Source organism: Nicotiana tabacum, chromosome 1 (genome assembly GCF_000715075.1).
Source record: "Nicotiana tabacum cultivar K326 chromosome 1, ASM71507v2, whole genome shotgun sequence".
Lineage (NCBI taxonomy): Eukaryota > Viridiplantae > Streptophyta > Magnoliopsida > Solanales > Solanaceae > Nicotiana > Nicotiana tabacum.
This window is the reverse complement of record NC_134080.1, coordinates 125,617,868-125,635,345: the sequence shown is the minus strand read 5'-3', so window position 1 is coordinate 125,635,345 and position 17,478 is coordinate 125,617,868. Positions and strand designations below refer to the sequence as shown.

At 36.3% G+C, this 17,478-nt stretch overlaps 1 protein-coding gene and 1 long non-coding RNA gene across 3 annotated transcripts; both read left to right on the top strand.

Annotated features, from left to right (window-relative positions):
* Positions 1 to 9,081: 9,081 nt before the first annotated feature.
* On the top strand, positions 9,082 to 12,907 carry LOC107803610 (uncharacterized). 2 transcript variants are annotated; one of them, XM_016627360.2, is made up of 5 exons: positions 9,083 to 9,337; positions 11,782 to 11,943; positions 12,021 to 12,236; positions 12,315 to 12,530; positions 12,607 to 12,907. In XM_016627360.2, the coding sequence occupies exons 2-5, from the start codon at positions 11,817 to 11,819 to the stop codon at positions 12,675 to 12,677; spliced, it is 630 nt and encodes a 209-aa protein (XP_016482846.1). In that variant the 5' UTR covers positions 9,083 to 9,337; positions 11,782 to 11,816; the 3' UTR covers positions 12,678 to 12,907. The 2 variants fall into 2 exon arrangements, 1 of the variants encoding a protein (XP_016482846.1); XR_001652047.2 differs by having other exon boundaries at positions 9,082 to 9,337; positions 11,782 to 12,049.
* A 1,030-nt stretch (positions 12,908 to 13,937) lies between these two features.
* Positions 13,938 to 17,133, top strand: LOC142181995 (uncharacterized). The gene is made up of 3 exons (XR_012710892.1): positions 13,938 to 14,316; positions 14,397 to 14,666; positions 16,880 to 17,133. It is a non-coding gene; the product is annotated as an uncharacterized LOC142181995 (long non-coding RNA).
* The last annotated feature ends 345 nt before the right edge of the window (positions 17,134 to 17,478 follow it).

The following is a 17,478-nucleotide window of genomic DNA, read 5'->3' as shown; positions in this document are numbered from 1 at the left end:
ATATTCTACTATGTCCTTCTTCATCCGCCTCCACCAATAGTGTTGACTCAAGTTCTGATACATCTTGGTGGCACTCGGATGAATGGAGTACCGCAAACTGTGAGCCTCCTAGAGAATCAACTCATGCAATCTATCTACATTGGTCACACATAGCATGCCCTGCATCCGTAATACATCGTCATCCCCAATAGTGGCCTCTTTGGCATCACTGTGCTTAACTATGTCCTTAAGGAAAAGCAGATGGGGGTCGTCATACTGACGCTCTCTGATACGATCATAAAGAAAAGATAAAGAAAACCACACAAGCTAAAAATCGGCTCAGCTCCGAAACATCCAATCTAACAAACTGGCTGGCCAAGGCCTGAACATCCAAGGGTAATGGCCTTTCTGCTACTGGTAGATATGCTAAATTGCCCAAGATCTCTGCCTTGCGATTCAAGGCACCGGCCACCACATTGGCCTTCCCAGGATGATATAGAATGGTGATATCATAGTCCTTAAGAAACTCTAACCACCTCAGCTATCGCAAGTTAAGATCCTTCTATTTGAACAGATGTTGTAGACTCCGGTGGTAGGTGTAGACCTCATAAGGGACACCGTAGAAATAGAGCCGCCAGATCTTCAAGGCATGAACAATTGCTGCTAACTCGAGGTCGTGGACATGATAGTTCTTCTCATGCACCTTCACCGATCTAGACACGTAGGCAATCACCCTACTGTCCTGCATCAACATCGCACCGAGACCAATACGCGTCGCTCATAGTACACAATATAAAACCCTGAACCCAAAGGCAACACCAACACTGGGGCTGTAGTCAAAGCCATCTTGAGCTTTTGAAAGCTCTCCTCACACTCCTTCGTCCACCTGAATGGAGCACCCTTCTAGGTCAGCCTGGTCATAGGTGCTGCAATAGACGAGAAACCCTCTACAAATCAACAGTAATACCCCGCCTAACCAAGAAAATTCCAAATGTTAGTAGCTGAAGACGGTATGGGCCAACTCTTCACTGCTTCAATCTTCTTTGGATCTACCTTGATTGCCTCACTCGACACTACATGACCCAAAAATTCCACTGAATCAAGCCAGAATTCACACTTTGAAAATTTTGCATACAACTTCTTTACTCTCAATGTCTGAAGCACGATCCTCAGGTGCTGCTCATGATCCTCCCAGCTCCGGGAGTACACCAGAATGTCCTCAATAAACACAATGATGAATGAGTCAAGATAGGGCCGAAATGCATTGTTCATCAAGTGCATGAATATTTCTAGGGAATTAACCAGCCCAAAAGACATCATAAGGAACTCGTAATGACCATACCGAGTCCTGAAGGCAATCTTTGGAATATCTGGCTCCCAAATCTTCAACTGATGATAGCCTAAATGCAAGCCAATCTTGGAGAACACTCTGGCACCCTGTAACTAATCAAATAGGTCATCAATACGTGGAAATGGATACCTGTTCTTCACTGTAACCTTGTTCAACTGGCGATAATCAATGCACATGCGCATAGAATCATCTTTCTTCTTTACAAATATGACCAGAGCACCCCTAGGTGATACACTAAGCCGAATGAAACCCTTATTAAGCAACTCCTGCAACTACTCCTTTAACTCCTTCCGCTCAGGTGGGGCCATACGATATGGAGGAATAGAAATAAGTTGTGTGTCCGATATCAAATCAATATGAAAATCGATATCCCTGTAGGGCAACATGCTTGAAAGATCCGTCGGGAATATATTTGGATAATCCCCCACTGACGCAACTAACTCGATGGTAGGTGTATCAACACTGACATCTCTCACATATTCTAGATACTCATAACACCCCTTATCAACCATCCGTCGAGCCTTTAGAAATGAGATAACCCTGCTAGGAACATAATCTAAAGTACCTATCCACCCTAACCATGGTAACCCTGGCATAGACAGCGTCATAGTCTTGGCGTGACAATCAAGAATAGAAAGATAGGGTGACAACCAGTCCATGCACAAAATAACATCAAAATCTACCATACTGAGGAATAATAAATTGGCTCTGATCTCAAAACCCCTAAGAAACCACTAAACACCACTAAACACGATCGATACACACAGTCAACAACAAGGGAATCTCGCAAAAGTGTGGACACATAGATAGGAGAACTCAATGAATCACGGGATATATCTAAATATGGAGCAAAGTAAGATGACACATAGGAATAAGTGGATCCTAGAACAAATAAGACTGATGTATCCTTACAATAGACTGGAACAATACCTATAATGACTGAGTCGGATGCAAGTGTCTTTGTCCTAGCAGGAATAGCATAATATCGGTCTGGCATCCCCCTCTAGGGTGACCTCTACCTGCTCGACCCCCACTTCTAGCCGGTTGTGCAAGTGGAGTGGCAACTGGTGCGGTGACCATGGACTGAGAAGCCTGAAGACCTAGTGGAATATGCAGAGCCTGAGTAGTCGATGGAGGAGCACCCCTTCTGAGTTTGGGGCAATCCCCCCCATATGACGAGTGTTACCATACTCAAAACAAGCTCTCAGAGGACATGGCTATTATGGCTGGCTCGGGCCTGGCCAGCTGGATTGACAGATGAAAGCACCCCGTGCAGGAGGTGCACTAGACTATGGCAGTGCATAATAGGGAGCCTGAGGCCTAGGAGTGGCTGGAGTACCGCTGGAAGTTGGAAGTGCTATATGAATAGGGAGACTCACATAGCCCCTACCATTATGAGTTGCAATTGGGGCACGGGAACCACTATATGTGCCAGAATGTCAAGGCCTCTTGGCCTCCCTCTCTTCTCTATCCCGGGCCCACATGCCTCCAATCTCCTAGTTATCTCCACTACTTTCTAGTATGCAATATCCATCTCCAACTCTCGGGCCATGATAAATATTATACCAGGGTTAAGCCCTTCGATAAATCGATGGACTCACTCTCTAACAGTAGCAACCAAGGTTGGTGCATGCCTAGACAAATCACTGAACCGGACTGCATACTCTGATACAGTCATAGAACCCTGGCGCAACTGCTCAAACTCTGTGTGCCATCCATCTCTGAGACTCTAGGGAACAAATTCCCTCAAGAACATGTGTGAGATCTAAGGCCAAGTGAGTGAAGCTACCTCGGCTGGACTACCCAACTCATATGCTCACCACCACTGATAAGCCGCTCCCTTAAGCTAGAACGTAGTAAAAGCAACCCCACTAGACTCCACAATACCCATAGTACGGAGGATACAATGGCACTCCTCAAGAAAACTATGGCATCCTCTGAAGCCAAGCCGCTGAAAGTAGGAGGGTGGTATTTCTTATACCTCTCGATCCTGAGCTGCTCCTCCACAGAAACTGCTACCCGAACCTAGGGCTGAATTGGGGCAATCGACTGCACTGGTATAACCTTTTGGACCTGGTCAACCTGGACCTACTGCACTGAGGTACAGATGGTGGGAGTTTGTGCTTCTCCCCCGGCTAGAGATGTGGCAGGAGCAAGTGGGATCCTTGCCTGAGCTAAAGTGCCGAACATGCTCAAAAACTGGGCGAGAGTCTCCTGAAGAGCTGATATAGTAACACAGATCTCAGATGCCTTCTCTCCAACTGAAGCTACTGATGGCTCTTCTGTAACAGCTCATGCAGGTGCTCTAGCTACACCACGTGGACATCCTCGGCCTCTATCCCGGACCCGACCTCTCGCGGCTTTAGCAGGGGGCATCGGTGTCTGGTCATTCGATCCTGGCATGCGTGTCCTCACCATCTGTGAGAGAATAGAAAGACAGAAGTTCAGAATTTTGAAGTCAATAATTTCGCCTGATAAGGAATCAAAGAAGTGAAGCTTTTCCTAACAGTTTCATAGCCTCCCGAAGATAAGTACAGATATCTCCGTACCGATCCGCGAGACTCTACTAAACCTGCTTGTGACTCATAACACATATGATCCTAGAGCTCTGATACCAACTTATCACGACCCCAATTTCCCTCCATAAGAGGTCATGACAGCACATAGTCTCTAAGACTAAGTAAGCCTAACGACATGCGAAAACATTAAATAAAAGCTTAGAATTTCAAAACTCCAACAATTTTATAAAGAAAATCTGTAACGCAATACATACACCTCCCAAAACCTAGTGAGATATAAGTCACAAGCTCTAAGTACATTGCTGATCAATCCTATACATCACAGTCTATAAAAGTGAAATGAAATAAGGAAGAACAGGATAGAAGGGGACCCCGAGACTTGTGGACGCGGGCAGGTGTACCTTGAAGTCTCCAAATACAACTCAGCGCACTAGTGCTGGGACTGATAAGATGTACTTGGATCTGCACAAAAATATATGCAGAAGCGTAGTATGAGTACACCACAACGGTACCTAATAAGTGCAAAGCCTAACGTTAGTAGTGTAGTGACGAGGTCAGGTCAAGGCCCTACAGGAGATAATACGAAACAATACGAAGTTAATACAACATGGAAGATACAAGGATTTACACGTTAAGGAAGCAAACAACCAAGGCAATTATAGTAAATAAAGAAAGAATAAACAGGGGCCACCACCGAGGTACCGCCTCGTAGTCCCAAATCATAAAAGTAAATCAGAGTTTTTCCTTACATCACCGCGGGAGCTTTTACATTTAGTTTTAAAAATTATTTTTCCAAAATAGCACCCCATATTTTAGCCCACCTTATCACACCATGTGGCTTCTAGTAGTTCCCCTACTAGCCACGCGTATTAAGCCTACTTTATCTCATCACATTAGTTTCAACACTCAGACCTTATACCACTGCATGCTTATCAATAGTATCAACAGCACGCCAGAAACCACGTGCAAACACCCAAACAATCCTCTCAAAAATAACAAGTGTGCCAAAATATAACAACTCAATAAAATGATATTTCACAACTTACACTTTGCCTCAATAGAAACCACAGCCTTTGCAACTCAATACAAAACTCAATAGCAAGATATTCCAAGGATAGCAAATTTCAAGTAAAGAATCGCACAGTTAAATAATGAATAGAATTAAAGAAAGCAAATAATTCAACTAAACATGTAGGACAAGTTGCAATTAAGAGATAAGAAAAGTAGACATGTGAGATTAGACTAAACAAGGTGACTATAACATGCTAAAGTAGCATGAATAGGAAACTACGTAGCTAGAACCGGAATCTCAACATTTAGCCCGTGTACGTACTTGTCACCTTGCGTATACGGCCTCCATATATCACAATTATCACAACAATATCAAATCCTAAGACGAATTTTCCCCACACAAGGTTAGACTAGTAACTTACATCAAACCACGCTAAATCAATCAACTAGAAGGTCTTTCCCTCAATTTTCTAATTCCGAACGGCTCGAATCTAGCAAAAATAATTTCATACTATAAATATAACTATAGGAAACTAATTTAAATAATGAAACTATGATGTTAGCAAATAATTGAAAAATCGCTCCAAAAAGTCACCACCAGGCCCGCGCCTTGGAACCTGAGAAAAATTATAAAAATCGAACACTCATTTGATATCGAGTCCAAGCATACAAGAATTATTCAAATCCGACCTCATTTCGCCTCCCAAAACTAAAAGTTTGGCATAGGAAGTTTTATAACTTTCCCCAATTTTTTTCCAACCCAAATCCGTAATTACATGATAAAATAAATGATGGATTAGTGGAATTTAATCAAAATTAAGTTAAGAACTCTTACCCTAACAATCCCTCTGAAAAACCCTCAAAATATCGCCTCAAACTGAGCTCTCTAAGTCCAAATTGTGAAATATGAAATAAACCCTCGATTTCAAACTTATGTTCTGCTACCCAATTATTTACACATCGCGATAGCTAAATTTCCTTCGTGATCGCGAAGAAAAAAATTTCCATCAGCTCAAAAACATTATTCGTGAACACGTGCACACCTTCGCAACCGCATAGAGCAAAGCAGGACCCTACCCAGGTCCTCCCCTCCTTCACTACGAACACGGCTACAGCCACACGTTCACGATTCTCTGATCTCTCAAGCTTTGTGATCGTGTATGCCTTCACGCAATTGCATATAACAAATTCATGCTTGCCAGTCTCAAAGCTTCGCGATTGTGGCCCCTTATTTGCAATCATGTAAGAGGAAACCAGAACTGAAGAGAACTAGAACATCAACAATTCCTCAATGATCTGAAATGCACCGAACATGGTCCGAATCACACGCGATGCCCCCGGGACCTCAATCAAGCATACCAATAAGTCCTAACACATCATACGAACATGTTCAAAGCGTCAAATATTTCAAACAATACTAGAACCATGAATCGCGCATCGATTCAAGACTAAGAACTTAAGAACTTTCGAATTCTGAAACCAACGTTGACTTATACCAAAACAACTCTGATTGACACCAAATTTTACACACAAGTCATACATGACATTATGGACCTACTACACCTTCCATAATCAGAATACGACCCCGATATCAAAAAGTCCACTTCCGGTCAAACTTCAAAAATCTTCCAACTTTCAAACTTTTGCTAATTAACGCTGAAACGACCTACAGACCTCCAAATCAACATTCGGACTCGCTTCTAAGACCAAAATCGCCCTATAGAGCTATTGGAACCGTTAAAACTCCATTCCCAAGTTGTCTTCACACAAGTCAAACTACGGTTAACTCCTACGACTTAAACCTCCAACTTAGGGACTATGTGTCCCATTTCAATCCGAAACCACAACCAAAACCCACCAAGTCACCTAACCAAAATATAACACAAAATAGGCAATAAATAAGGTATCGGGGCTAATACACTTAAAATGATCGGCCGGGTCATCACATAAACGATCCCAGGTCGGTATTTTAATGATCCTAGTGGATCCGTACAGTGATTTTTGCCTTGGGCGTATGCTCGAAATTAAATTAGGAAGTGGCTAATTTGATTTGACTTGTTTTGCTAAAATCTAGTAATTTGAAGGTTTGAAAATTTCTTAGGTTTGATCATAGCTTGACTTTATGGCTACCGAATTTGGATTTTGGTTTCGGGACTTGGTATTGGTCCACTTTGATATTTGAAACTTGTCAGCAAAATTTGGTATAAGTCGGAGTTGATTTGATATGATTCAGACGCTTAGATGAGATTCTAGTAGTTCTTGAGTTTCTTTGAAAATTTCATGCATTTTGATGTCCAATTCGTACTTCTAGGTGTTATTTTGGTGTTTTGATCCCGTAAGCGAGTTTGTATGATATTATTACACTTGTGAAATTTTGTATAAAACTTTCTTAAGGATTTTCTTCCAAAAATCATTTCTAAGCAACTTTAATCTATTTTTTTTTCAAATACCCGTTACTTTTCATGTGTTTTCAACATCAAATCTAGGATTTTCATGGTAGAAATTAGGGATTTGGGTAGATATTGGGCATTTTGTAAAATTAAAATTTAGACCTCAAATTGAGGTCTGATTTCAAAACAAATCACATAACTGGGTTCGGGGGTAAATGAGTAATTGAATTTTGGTCCGAACCTCAGGTTTTGACTAAGCGGGCCCGGGGTTGACTTTTGTTGACTTTTCTTAAGGTGATCAAAATTGAACCTTTTTCATTAATGGGTAGTTTCTAAAGCTTATTTTGAACTGTTTAATTGATAATTTGCTTGGTTTGGAGGCTTGTTCAGAATACAAAGCCGTGGCTGATTGATTGATTTGGTTGCGGAGTGAGGTAAGTATCGTGGTTAACCTTGACTTGAGGGATTAGGACAACTACTTGGTTTATTTGATACGTGAATTATATGTGGGAATGACATATGTGTGAGGTGACGAGTACTTATACCTTGTTATTGGGTTAAAGAATGCGAGTGGGAATTGTTTCTTTGTTCTATATGACTTTGTTCTCCATGCATAGGTTAGATTAATACTTTTAATTATTCGTCTCATATTTATTGTTTATTTTGAAGAAGTTGTGAATTTTTTGGAAGTTGAGTTTGATATCATGGCACTATAATTGAAGTGAAATTATTTCTCGCCATGCATTTATTATTTGAAATTGGTATTATTGATTGGTGAGGTAGAGTGAAAAGCACAAAGGGTGTTGATGTGCCTTATTTGCATTCATCATAATATATTGAGAGGTTGAAGGGATTAAAGCATTAAGGGTGATGCCATGCGGAAGAGTAAAAGCACGAAGGGTAATGCCGTGTCATTTTATTATGATATCACATGGTGAGGACGAGAGTAAAAGTACGAAGGGTGATGCCGTGCCATCTTTATTTCATTGCCTTATTTGATTTTCGATTTTGGTGATTTACTTGGTTACACTGTTGCTTCTTTCAAAAAATGCTATTTGATGATTTTCATACTTGTCATTTTCATGATATTACTCATTTTGCATGTCCCCTCCAAGTTAATATCTTATCGGAAAAATTATATTTTGTTTATATATATATATATATATATATATATATATGTACAGGATTTGATGTAGGTGTCATGTCATAGCCTCATCACTACCTCGTCGAGGTTAGACTCGACACTTATGGAGTACATTAGGTCAATTGTACTCATGCGACACTTATGTACTTCTTATGCAAATATCGGTATTGGTCCCAGCAGGGCTTAGAGGTGCATCTTGCTCGGATCATATTTGCTTCGGAGACTTGAGGTTGAGCTGCTAACATTCGCAGACCTTGAAGTCCCCTTCCATTTTCTATCTATCATTGTTATCTCATTCGAACAGTTGTATTTATTTCAAACTATACTTGTAGACTTATAGTTGCTCATATACTGGTGATACTAGATTTCTGGGGTTGAGTTAGATTGTGTTATGTAATGGGTTTATTTCATGTATTTCAGCTTAAATCATCGTTAATAATTGTTATTATTCTATTTTGACACTACAAGAATATTGACTTTTAACAACAAAATTTTAACGAAGGGACATGAATCCGGTCGTTAAAAGTGTATGTATAACGACCAAACTTTTTTTCGATCGTTAAAGTCTAATTTTTTGTTTATATTTACGAAGGGATGATTTCCGGTCATTAAAAATTAAAATAATCCAAATGTTAAAATATATATTATAAGCAATATGACAAATAATAAATAGGCTCCAGTTTTTCCCTCGTTTTTTTAGCCAATCCACAAGCAGCCCACAACCCTCAACTCCAGTGACCACCCCTCCTAAAACAAAACACTTTTCATTGTTTTATCAATTGAGAACAAGATAACTTCTCTCTGTTTTATCAATTGAGAACAAGACAAATTGCAGTTACAAGAATACACGCACATAGCTAGCTTTGAGCAGTCAAAGATCTGCAAAGAATCACAAGTTGGCTTCTTTTCTACAACCTAGGGTTTTATTTTCCTTCTTGTCAAGGTAATCTGTAAACTTCTATTCAACCTATGTGTTTTCCTTATGTATGAATTAACTCTGTGTTTATCAAATATTGGATTTCTTCTTAGAATTACATATCTTTCAAATACTTAATTACATCCAAATTTGAAGAGTATTGCTGATAAAAGTTCTTTTTTGTTTGATTGATTTTTGCTCGCCTTTATTTTATATGTCAAATATGTGTATTCATCTTGTAAAGATGATTATATATGTGGATTGAGTTTGATTTTGAAAGAAAGGAAATTCTTTTTAATAGAATAACAGATCAATCGATTTGGAGAACATATTATGTATAGTAAAAGGATATACTTATGCTCTTGCCAGTTTTTTTTTAGTTTAGCCACTCATTTGAATATACCTGTGTGGTTTTATTTGTTCCTTATTAGAAAGATTTCTCCTTTTCTGTTGTTTTCTTCTAACTTCCTTTTTTGGGGAGGGGTGGAGGGAAGGGAGGGTGTTGGTTTACCTTGTTTTCAAGTAATGGGGAATGGCTTAACTATATGTGTTTCTTTTTCAGAGGATGGGGTAAAAAGAGTATATATATTGCATATATGAATAATATACTGGTCTTATTAAAGGAAACATATTATTGTATCAACAAGTAATGTCGCTCAGATGTCACTGCAGTGTATAATAGTTTTGTATCTAAGCTTCATATAATAATCTAATGCATCTGATTTTTTTTCCTTCATGTCTATCCTGACCTCTAGACTAAAGATGGTTGGCCAAAATTTGCATTTGTCTAGTTCTAATATCACATAAGGTCGCCAAATTTTAGTGGAGAATTGCGTCTTCATTTTTAATAGAGGTATCTAATGCTTTGTAAAGTGATTAATGAACCATATGCGATTCTAAATCTATTTCATTGGACGTAGAGCTTTCGTATAATGTTTGTACTTGCTCGAACTTGCTTCTTTCTAAGATACATAATTCTCATATCTCATTGTTTGACTACTAAGTTAGACATCTATTGGTCTTTATGCTACTTGTCATGCTCCTCTGAATTTGTATACAATCCTTGTTCCCCTATTCCTTTTGGACCTTTCTACTTCTTTAAAAGCCTTTCAGAATATGGATATACTAAGAATATATCTTTCCTTAAACTCAAGAATCTGAACTAAATGTAGATGATGTAGAGACGTTTTCTTTTTTGAAATTTTTGAAGACAGGATTAGAAAAAGATGTATACTTAGAATTGTCTTGAATGCTACCTCACAAGTAACCTTAAGAAGATGTATACTTAAAATTCACTTCCCAAGAACAAAGATAAGTAATTTGCAATGTGTTAAATCTATTACACTTTTTAGGAATGAACACACATCTCCATCACAATAGCATTGCCCTAATGTGGTGAAAATCATTATACACTTACACAGCATGCATCAGAAACATGTCTACTTAAAGACAAGTTAAAACATTGTGCATAAATTTGTTACAAGAAGGGTCTAGAGGCTACAACTCATTTACTCAAAGTTATATGTAATTATTATTTGCTAAACTATATATTTGATCTTGATAGGTCGCAAGATTGCAAAAATACGATGACAGTAAGAAAATGGCAGATTTGTTGTCATTGTCACGTGGTCCCACGCCATATGTGACAAGTTTTCGTGGCTATATTATTAACGGATATAGGTTTTACGTACTGGACTATGATAAAGGTTTTAGAACTCAAAATTGTGGGGTGGTTGTCGTTGGAGAGACCGATGAAGAGAATAAAAATATTGATTTCTATGGTGAACTAACAGAGATTCTAGAATTACAATTTGTTCCGGGAAGAAGGGTGGTTTTATTTCGATGTACATGGTTTGATGTGTATGACAAAGAAAAAGGAGTTAAAATAGATGAATATGGCTTTGTAAGTGTTAACCGCCAGCGATTTTTAAAAACAAATGAGCCTTTTGTATTAGCCAACCAAGCATCGCAAGTTTTTTATGCTGAGGATCTTTCTAATAAAGGCTGACATGTTGTACAAAAAGTGCAACATCGTGATTCTTTTGACATTATGCAAAAGAATATTGATGATTTAGAGGAGTTAGATAATTCTTCACAACTAAAAAGGAAAAGAACTCAAGAAGGTTTGGAGTTCTATCACACCTGCTTTTAATTTGTTAACTCCTTTATTATAATAAAAGTTCCATACTAAAACCCATTTGATTTACAAGTTAAGTTGCAGGAAAGGAAAAACGTTTCTAAAACTCCACCAGTGGATTTCTTCTTAGTTGATTGTATGTTCATATATAATGGATTGACTCACTAAACATTTGTTATCTTAAAGTTTTCATGTGTTATGTTTGTGTCAATTTTATTCATTACTGTTGTCTATTGCCATCTAACTTTTTAGTTTGTTTCCTACACCTTCACATGTTCATATATGATGAAATTGACATGAATATCTATTAATCAACTATTTTTTTTTCTATCAGGCTGACATGAATCCATCAAAATCTCAAAAGTTTGAATGGTATCAACTTCGAAGACTTTTAAGCATGCATACGTTCCACCTGGTGCCTTAGTAAGGGGACGAGGGAAAAGCTTTAGAGCTTTTGGTTCTGTAAGAGTAAACGCTGAACAAAGAAGCGAAATAAGTATATTATTGTCTTAAGTTGTAATTTTTTGTTATTGTCATTGTACTGAATTTTTTTGACTTAATTGTGACTTACAGGTCCATATGAATCTGAAAAGACCAAACAAGTAAGAGCAAACGCTGAACAAAGAACTTTGATGGGAAAAAATAAAAACTATAATACAGTAACTTCTAATCAGAATAAGCTAGCTCAGAAGGATAGTCTTGGGCCTCCTGGTTTTGATCCAATATTAGAATATGATGCTTCCTTTTCTAATGAAAAAGCAATGCAAGGCGCTCAGAGAAGCAAAATAAGTATATTATTTTCTTAAGTTGTAATCTTTGTTTTTGTTGTTATTGTATTGATTTTTTTTACTTAATTATGATTTACAGGTCCATATGAATATGAAAAGGCCAAAAAAGTAAGAGTAAGCGTTGAACAGAGAACTTCGATTAGCAAAAATAAAAACTATAATGCAGTAGCTTCTAATCAGAATAAGCTAGCTCAGAAGGATAGTCTTGGGCCTCCTAGTTTTGATCCAATATTGGAATGTGATGCTTCCTTCCCTGATGAAGAAGCGATGCAAGGCACTCAGAGAAGCAAAATAAGTATACTATTTTCTTAAGTTGTAATCTTTGTTGTTGTTATTGTACTGATTTTTTTTTACTTAATTGTGATTTTCAGGTCCATATGAATATGAAAAGGCCAAAAATGTAAGAGTAAGCGTTGAACAGAGAATTTCGATTAGCAAATGAAAAGGAAAAGAAAAGACTATGAGCTTACATCATCCATTGAATGGCTGGTTTTACCATATTGAAAGTTCAATTGCAATTTTACAGTCAAGACAGAGATAGGCACTTGTTACTGTTGTAGGCATGTATATATTGATGACTTTTTTCTTCCTTTTTTTTGACTAAAACCATGACTCTTCTTGAAGCGTACGCTTGTTATTTTCATTTATATTACGAGTTTAATTCTAAGTGAATGAAATGCTTCACAAAACTGGAAACTAAAGAATTTAAGTGATTTGTGACTTTATACTAGTCTGTAATTTGTGAATGAATAATACAACACAAAAATTACAAATATGTTAAGATTTTTGTACTAATCTGCAGTTTCAGAATGTAGTGAACTTGTCGAAACTTTTTTTTATTTCTAAAAAAGAACTACTCCAGCGTAAATAATTAGAGGTGTCAATTCCAAATGTAAATAAAATTCATCATGTTTTAGCCTATGCAGGAGTAAAAGTAGATATTGTAAAAGACCAATATCTACTTAGTTCTTTGATCAGGTATTATCTTTGTGAAATTGTGTGCATTATTTATCATTATCAAATAGGGAGAAGTACTATATGTGAAGCACTTAAAAAGTTTGGCTGCTCCATATATCATGATTTGTTAATGCTTCAGCAAATGACTAAGTAATAATGTGCTTTTACTTTTCCTTTATTCTATCCTTATTGGGTACTAGTTTTATATTTGCGCTTCTCGCCGTAATTTTGATACATAGATTATGTATTCGAACCATGTTTGCTAGTCAAGAGCTAAAGAAGTGCCTGTGCTTTTTTGTCGAGCAAATCTTCGGGAAATGTCACAATCTTTAATTTATTAGTACCTTATTCTTATTCATGTTACTGTGTTGGGTTCACTATGAAGAGGTGTATTGGTTATTATATTTTAACTTAATCTAATAATGTAGTGGTGTCAAAAAAATTGCATTATATTTGGAGATTTTGATGTAAAAGTTGCCAAGTCCTAGAATAAAGTACTTTCAGAACATTTTAGATAAACTCAACCCTATCACTTTCTTAGATTCTCTAGATGCACTTATAACTGATTTACTATTTGTTCCTCATTTTAATCTTGGCATACACCTATTCTTCTGTTATTAATATTCACTCATGCATATTTGCTGCTTCAAATTTGGCTAACTTCTCATTTTGACTGTTGCAGGTATATTTGTGCATAAGTATCTTTCTTTTGCCTGTCAAATAGAACCAAGTATCAACTGATGCTCGCTTCACTTTTTTCGTTAAGGAATATGCCCTCTTTATAAATTAGAACTCGTATAACCATTATGAGCTTTATAATCTCCTGTGATACACATAGTTGGTTAAAATTTTATTTTTCTAATTTCTTTGAATTTTTTTTGAGTTTCATTATTAAAGATACTTGTAAAATAATCTAGAACAAATTTAATAGTGATAACATAAATGATCAACGAGATCATGTCTTGAAACATATGAGAAAGTTATGGAACAATTGGAGAGGATCGATGCACAAGAACATAAAGTCTAAGACATTCTGCGATGCTTTAAGAGATGTGCCAGAGGGGGTAGACAAGAGTGATTGGGAATGGCTGGTCAAAGAGCATTTTTTAACTGAAAAATTTAAGGTAAGGTTTCATAACTATTTATTAAAATCTTCTTATATTAAGTGGCTAATAATACTTTTGGTGGCGTAGTGTTAATTTAGGAAACAAGTACAAGAAACTCGATCAATAGATCTAAGTTGACAATGCCTCATCGTACGGGTAGTAAGCCTATTCGAGAGATCATGCATGAATTGGTGAGTAAATATTGTAATTTTATTGAGAAACTTTATCTTTGTTAAAAAAATTCTGTGACTTTTTAGTTAAATGTGAAGGGAGGCAAAGATGGAAACCCCCCAGATATGACAACTATCTTTTTTGAGACTCGTAAGAAGGACGACAAGCTTGTCGAACCTGAAACCAATGAAAAATATGTAATTTTATTGTCAAATTTTATTTTACATCATTTTATTTTCTGTGTTGTATTATTTCCAATAGTCTTGTAATTTATAGGCTAAAATCCAAGAACTGGTGCAATCTGAATCGTCTCTTACAAACATTGAGGTCGTAGAAAGGTGCTTCAGACCTCAATGCAAGAGTCATGTAGTTAGATTTGGTGGTGGAATTACTGCTAAGGAGTTAAAAGGTGGTAACTCCTCCAAGGCTGTGTTGTTGGAAAAGCTGAGTGCTACTGAAAAAGAAAATGAATCACTAAAAGGGCGCATAGAAGGGCTAGAGAGTAAATGCGATATTATAGAGAGTAAATATGCACAACTTGCAAGTGAAGTGTTTAACCAGGCTTCATCATCATCTTCAAGTGAACAATAGATTGAAGCATTTAACAGGTTAGTAGATTAAAAATCCTATTAATCACATTTTAAAAAATACTTTATCTAAAACTTAAAAATAATACAATTTTACATTAATCACCTCTTCTTATACTTTTCCTTGCCTGTGAAAAAGATAGAGCTCAAACAAAAAAAAAATTGGTGTAGGGGCATTTAATACTGAGTTGATTTTATTCTCCTTATTGTATGTATTACTTGGAACCTTCCTCAATGGAGGTTTTTGATATTGACCTATAGATATAGAGGATGATGATTTCTGGGAATGCTATCTATGATTCACCCTTTATTTTCTTTTATCAAGAACCAACATATTCACACCGAATAGTTTATAAATGTACTTGAGAGCTGAGATAATCAGTACCGATTAGAATGATGAGAATATTCTACCACTCTTGCGCTGTTATTTTTTGTACTATGTAAAAATATTTTTGCAAATCCTGCCAACTTATTTAACTACAACCCCAAATGGATAAGCTGCCAGAAGTTTGATCCCATGTTATGCCCAATTGTCAAGCATTTGATTTCTTCTGAACTATTGTCTTGAGAATTTTAATATTCCATTTATGCATTAGTAAAAGAAGATAAGTCTATCGTTATCTGTTTGAGAAGAAACAGTTTTTGAAAAATAAAACTGCAAGTGCAATGAAAATGAGCTTTCTGTCTCAATACCATTTATTTTTTAATTATGTTTCATCTCATTCCTTCGATTGCCTGGCATGAGATAGAGTTAGCAAATAACACTAGTATTTCAATTTTCAACAGCTTTAATAGTGACTTTGTTCTTAACAATTGTAACATCTGGTTTTTAACAGTAGTTGAAGGTGACTTCCCCCAAGTTAGCTATTTTATCTTACCAGTGCTAGTTCATATTATGTAGAAAAAAGAATAGAATCAGTTGAATTACTTAGAGTAATATGTTTTTATGCTACAGCTTCTTTCAAAGAATGACACCAAATAGCATTCTTTGAAACCAAATAGCATACAGATAGTTTTGGGTTGATATTTTTTGGACTCCAGGTAATGCAAAGAGCTTATAATTATCAAAAGTGAATTCTCTTTCACATAATTAATTGGAAAGTTGATCTGTTATACTGTGTGCTTCTACACATCTGGCATGTTCTAGAAGTTGCATATCGATGTGTGCTAGATGCCATTAATATTATACTCTATGATGAAATTGTTACAATGCTCATGTGAATTTTTTTTCCATTACATTAAGGTTTATGAATTAAATAAAAATATAGTCATCAAGACAAGTAAATTTATAAGCAAGAATGAAGTTCCATACCCAATATCACCTAGAGTTTTCATAATCTAGCTCAATGAACATAGAATTGATGAAATAATATACCTCAAAGTAGAACCAAAAGGTGAGTTGTAAAGGGAAGTTTGGTATATGTACAATCATCGGTTCTTCATAGAGACTTGATTTGAAGTCATAATCGACTCTTTCTCAAAAGTTTCTATATGCATTTTGTATTTCAATCGCTTTTCCTCCTTATGTGTAGAATCGAATGAAGCTCTATATAGAATGTGCTTGCCAGAATAAAACAATTTGCTATGCAGGTTTTAGTATGACTAGGATGTGTGATTTAGAACTTCATCAGTCTTCTGATCATTGTCTGTGAATGTAGGAAATATAATGCGACGTTTTTCTGCTACAATATTGCCTACTATTATGTCAACTGATAATTGTATTATTTCACTAAGGCGATCAGTGTAGTCTTTGATGAATCTAATCTTCTTCTTTAATTTTTTATTCTTTATTACAAACTGACATAAACTTTTTACTTCAACAGATCAAAAGCTTGGAAGTCTGAAGAACTTATTGTTGAAGAAAGTGCACATCAAGCTTAAGAACAAGATAATTTTGTTATGTTAGGGATGGTTTGAAGGCATTGTCTTATGTACATATGCTGCAATTTTATTTTTTTCTATTTTTAGGAATTGTTAAAAATGATGTTATACTATTTGGATTGCTTTCTGGTAATGTGATGATGTTATACTATTTGAATTTCTTTCTGGTAATGTGATGCTTAGATCTTTGTATTAACAGAATATCAATCATTTGGTTTATTTACAAATATGTCTGGTGTGTGTATGAAAGCATATGTACTATTAGTGAAATATATATTTTTGTCATTGTATTTATCAAAATTTTCCAGTAGCGAAGGGAATGTGGTCATAGTAACTATTGAATAACAGGTTTCTCAAAAAGTTTATTAGGCATTAGCGATTAAATGTAATTATACAATTAACGAAGGGACTTTTGGTCGCTAAAAAAACTTGTAAGGACCAAATTAGTTGTTGGCATTGAACACTTTTAAAGACTGGATAACACATTAACTAGGGAAAAATCATGTCGCTAAAAACAATATATAACGACCGGAAATAATGC

Bases quoted from the DNA above. Each gene is read 5' to 3' on its own strand.
- LOC107803610 (XM_016627360.2), top strand. From the start codon at position 11,817: ATGGTATCAACTTCGAAGACTTTTAAGCATGCATACGTTCCACCTGGT. The intron at 12,237-12,314 runs GTATATTATTTT...TATGATTTACAG, and splicing joins CGCTCAGAGAAGCAAAATAA to GTCCATATGAATATGAAAAG. The intron at 12,531-12,606 runs GTATACTATTTT...TGTGATTTTCAG, and splicing joins CACTCAGAGAAGCAAAATAA to GTCCATATGAATATGAAAAG.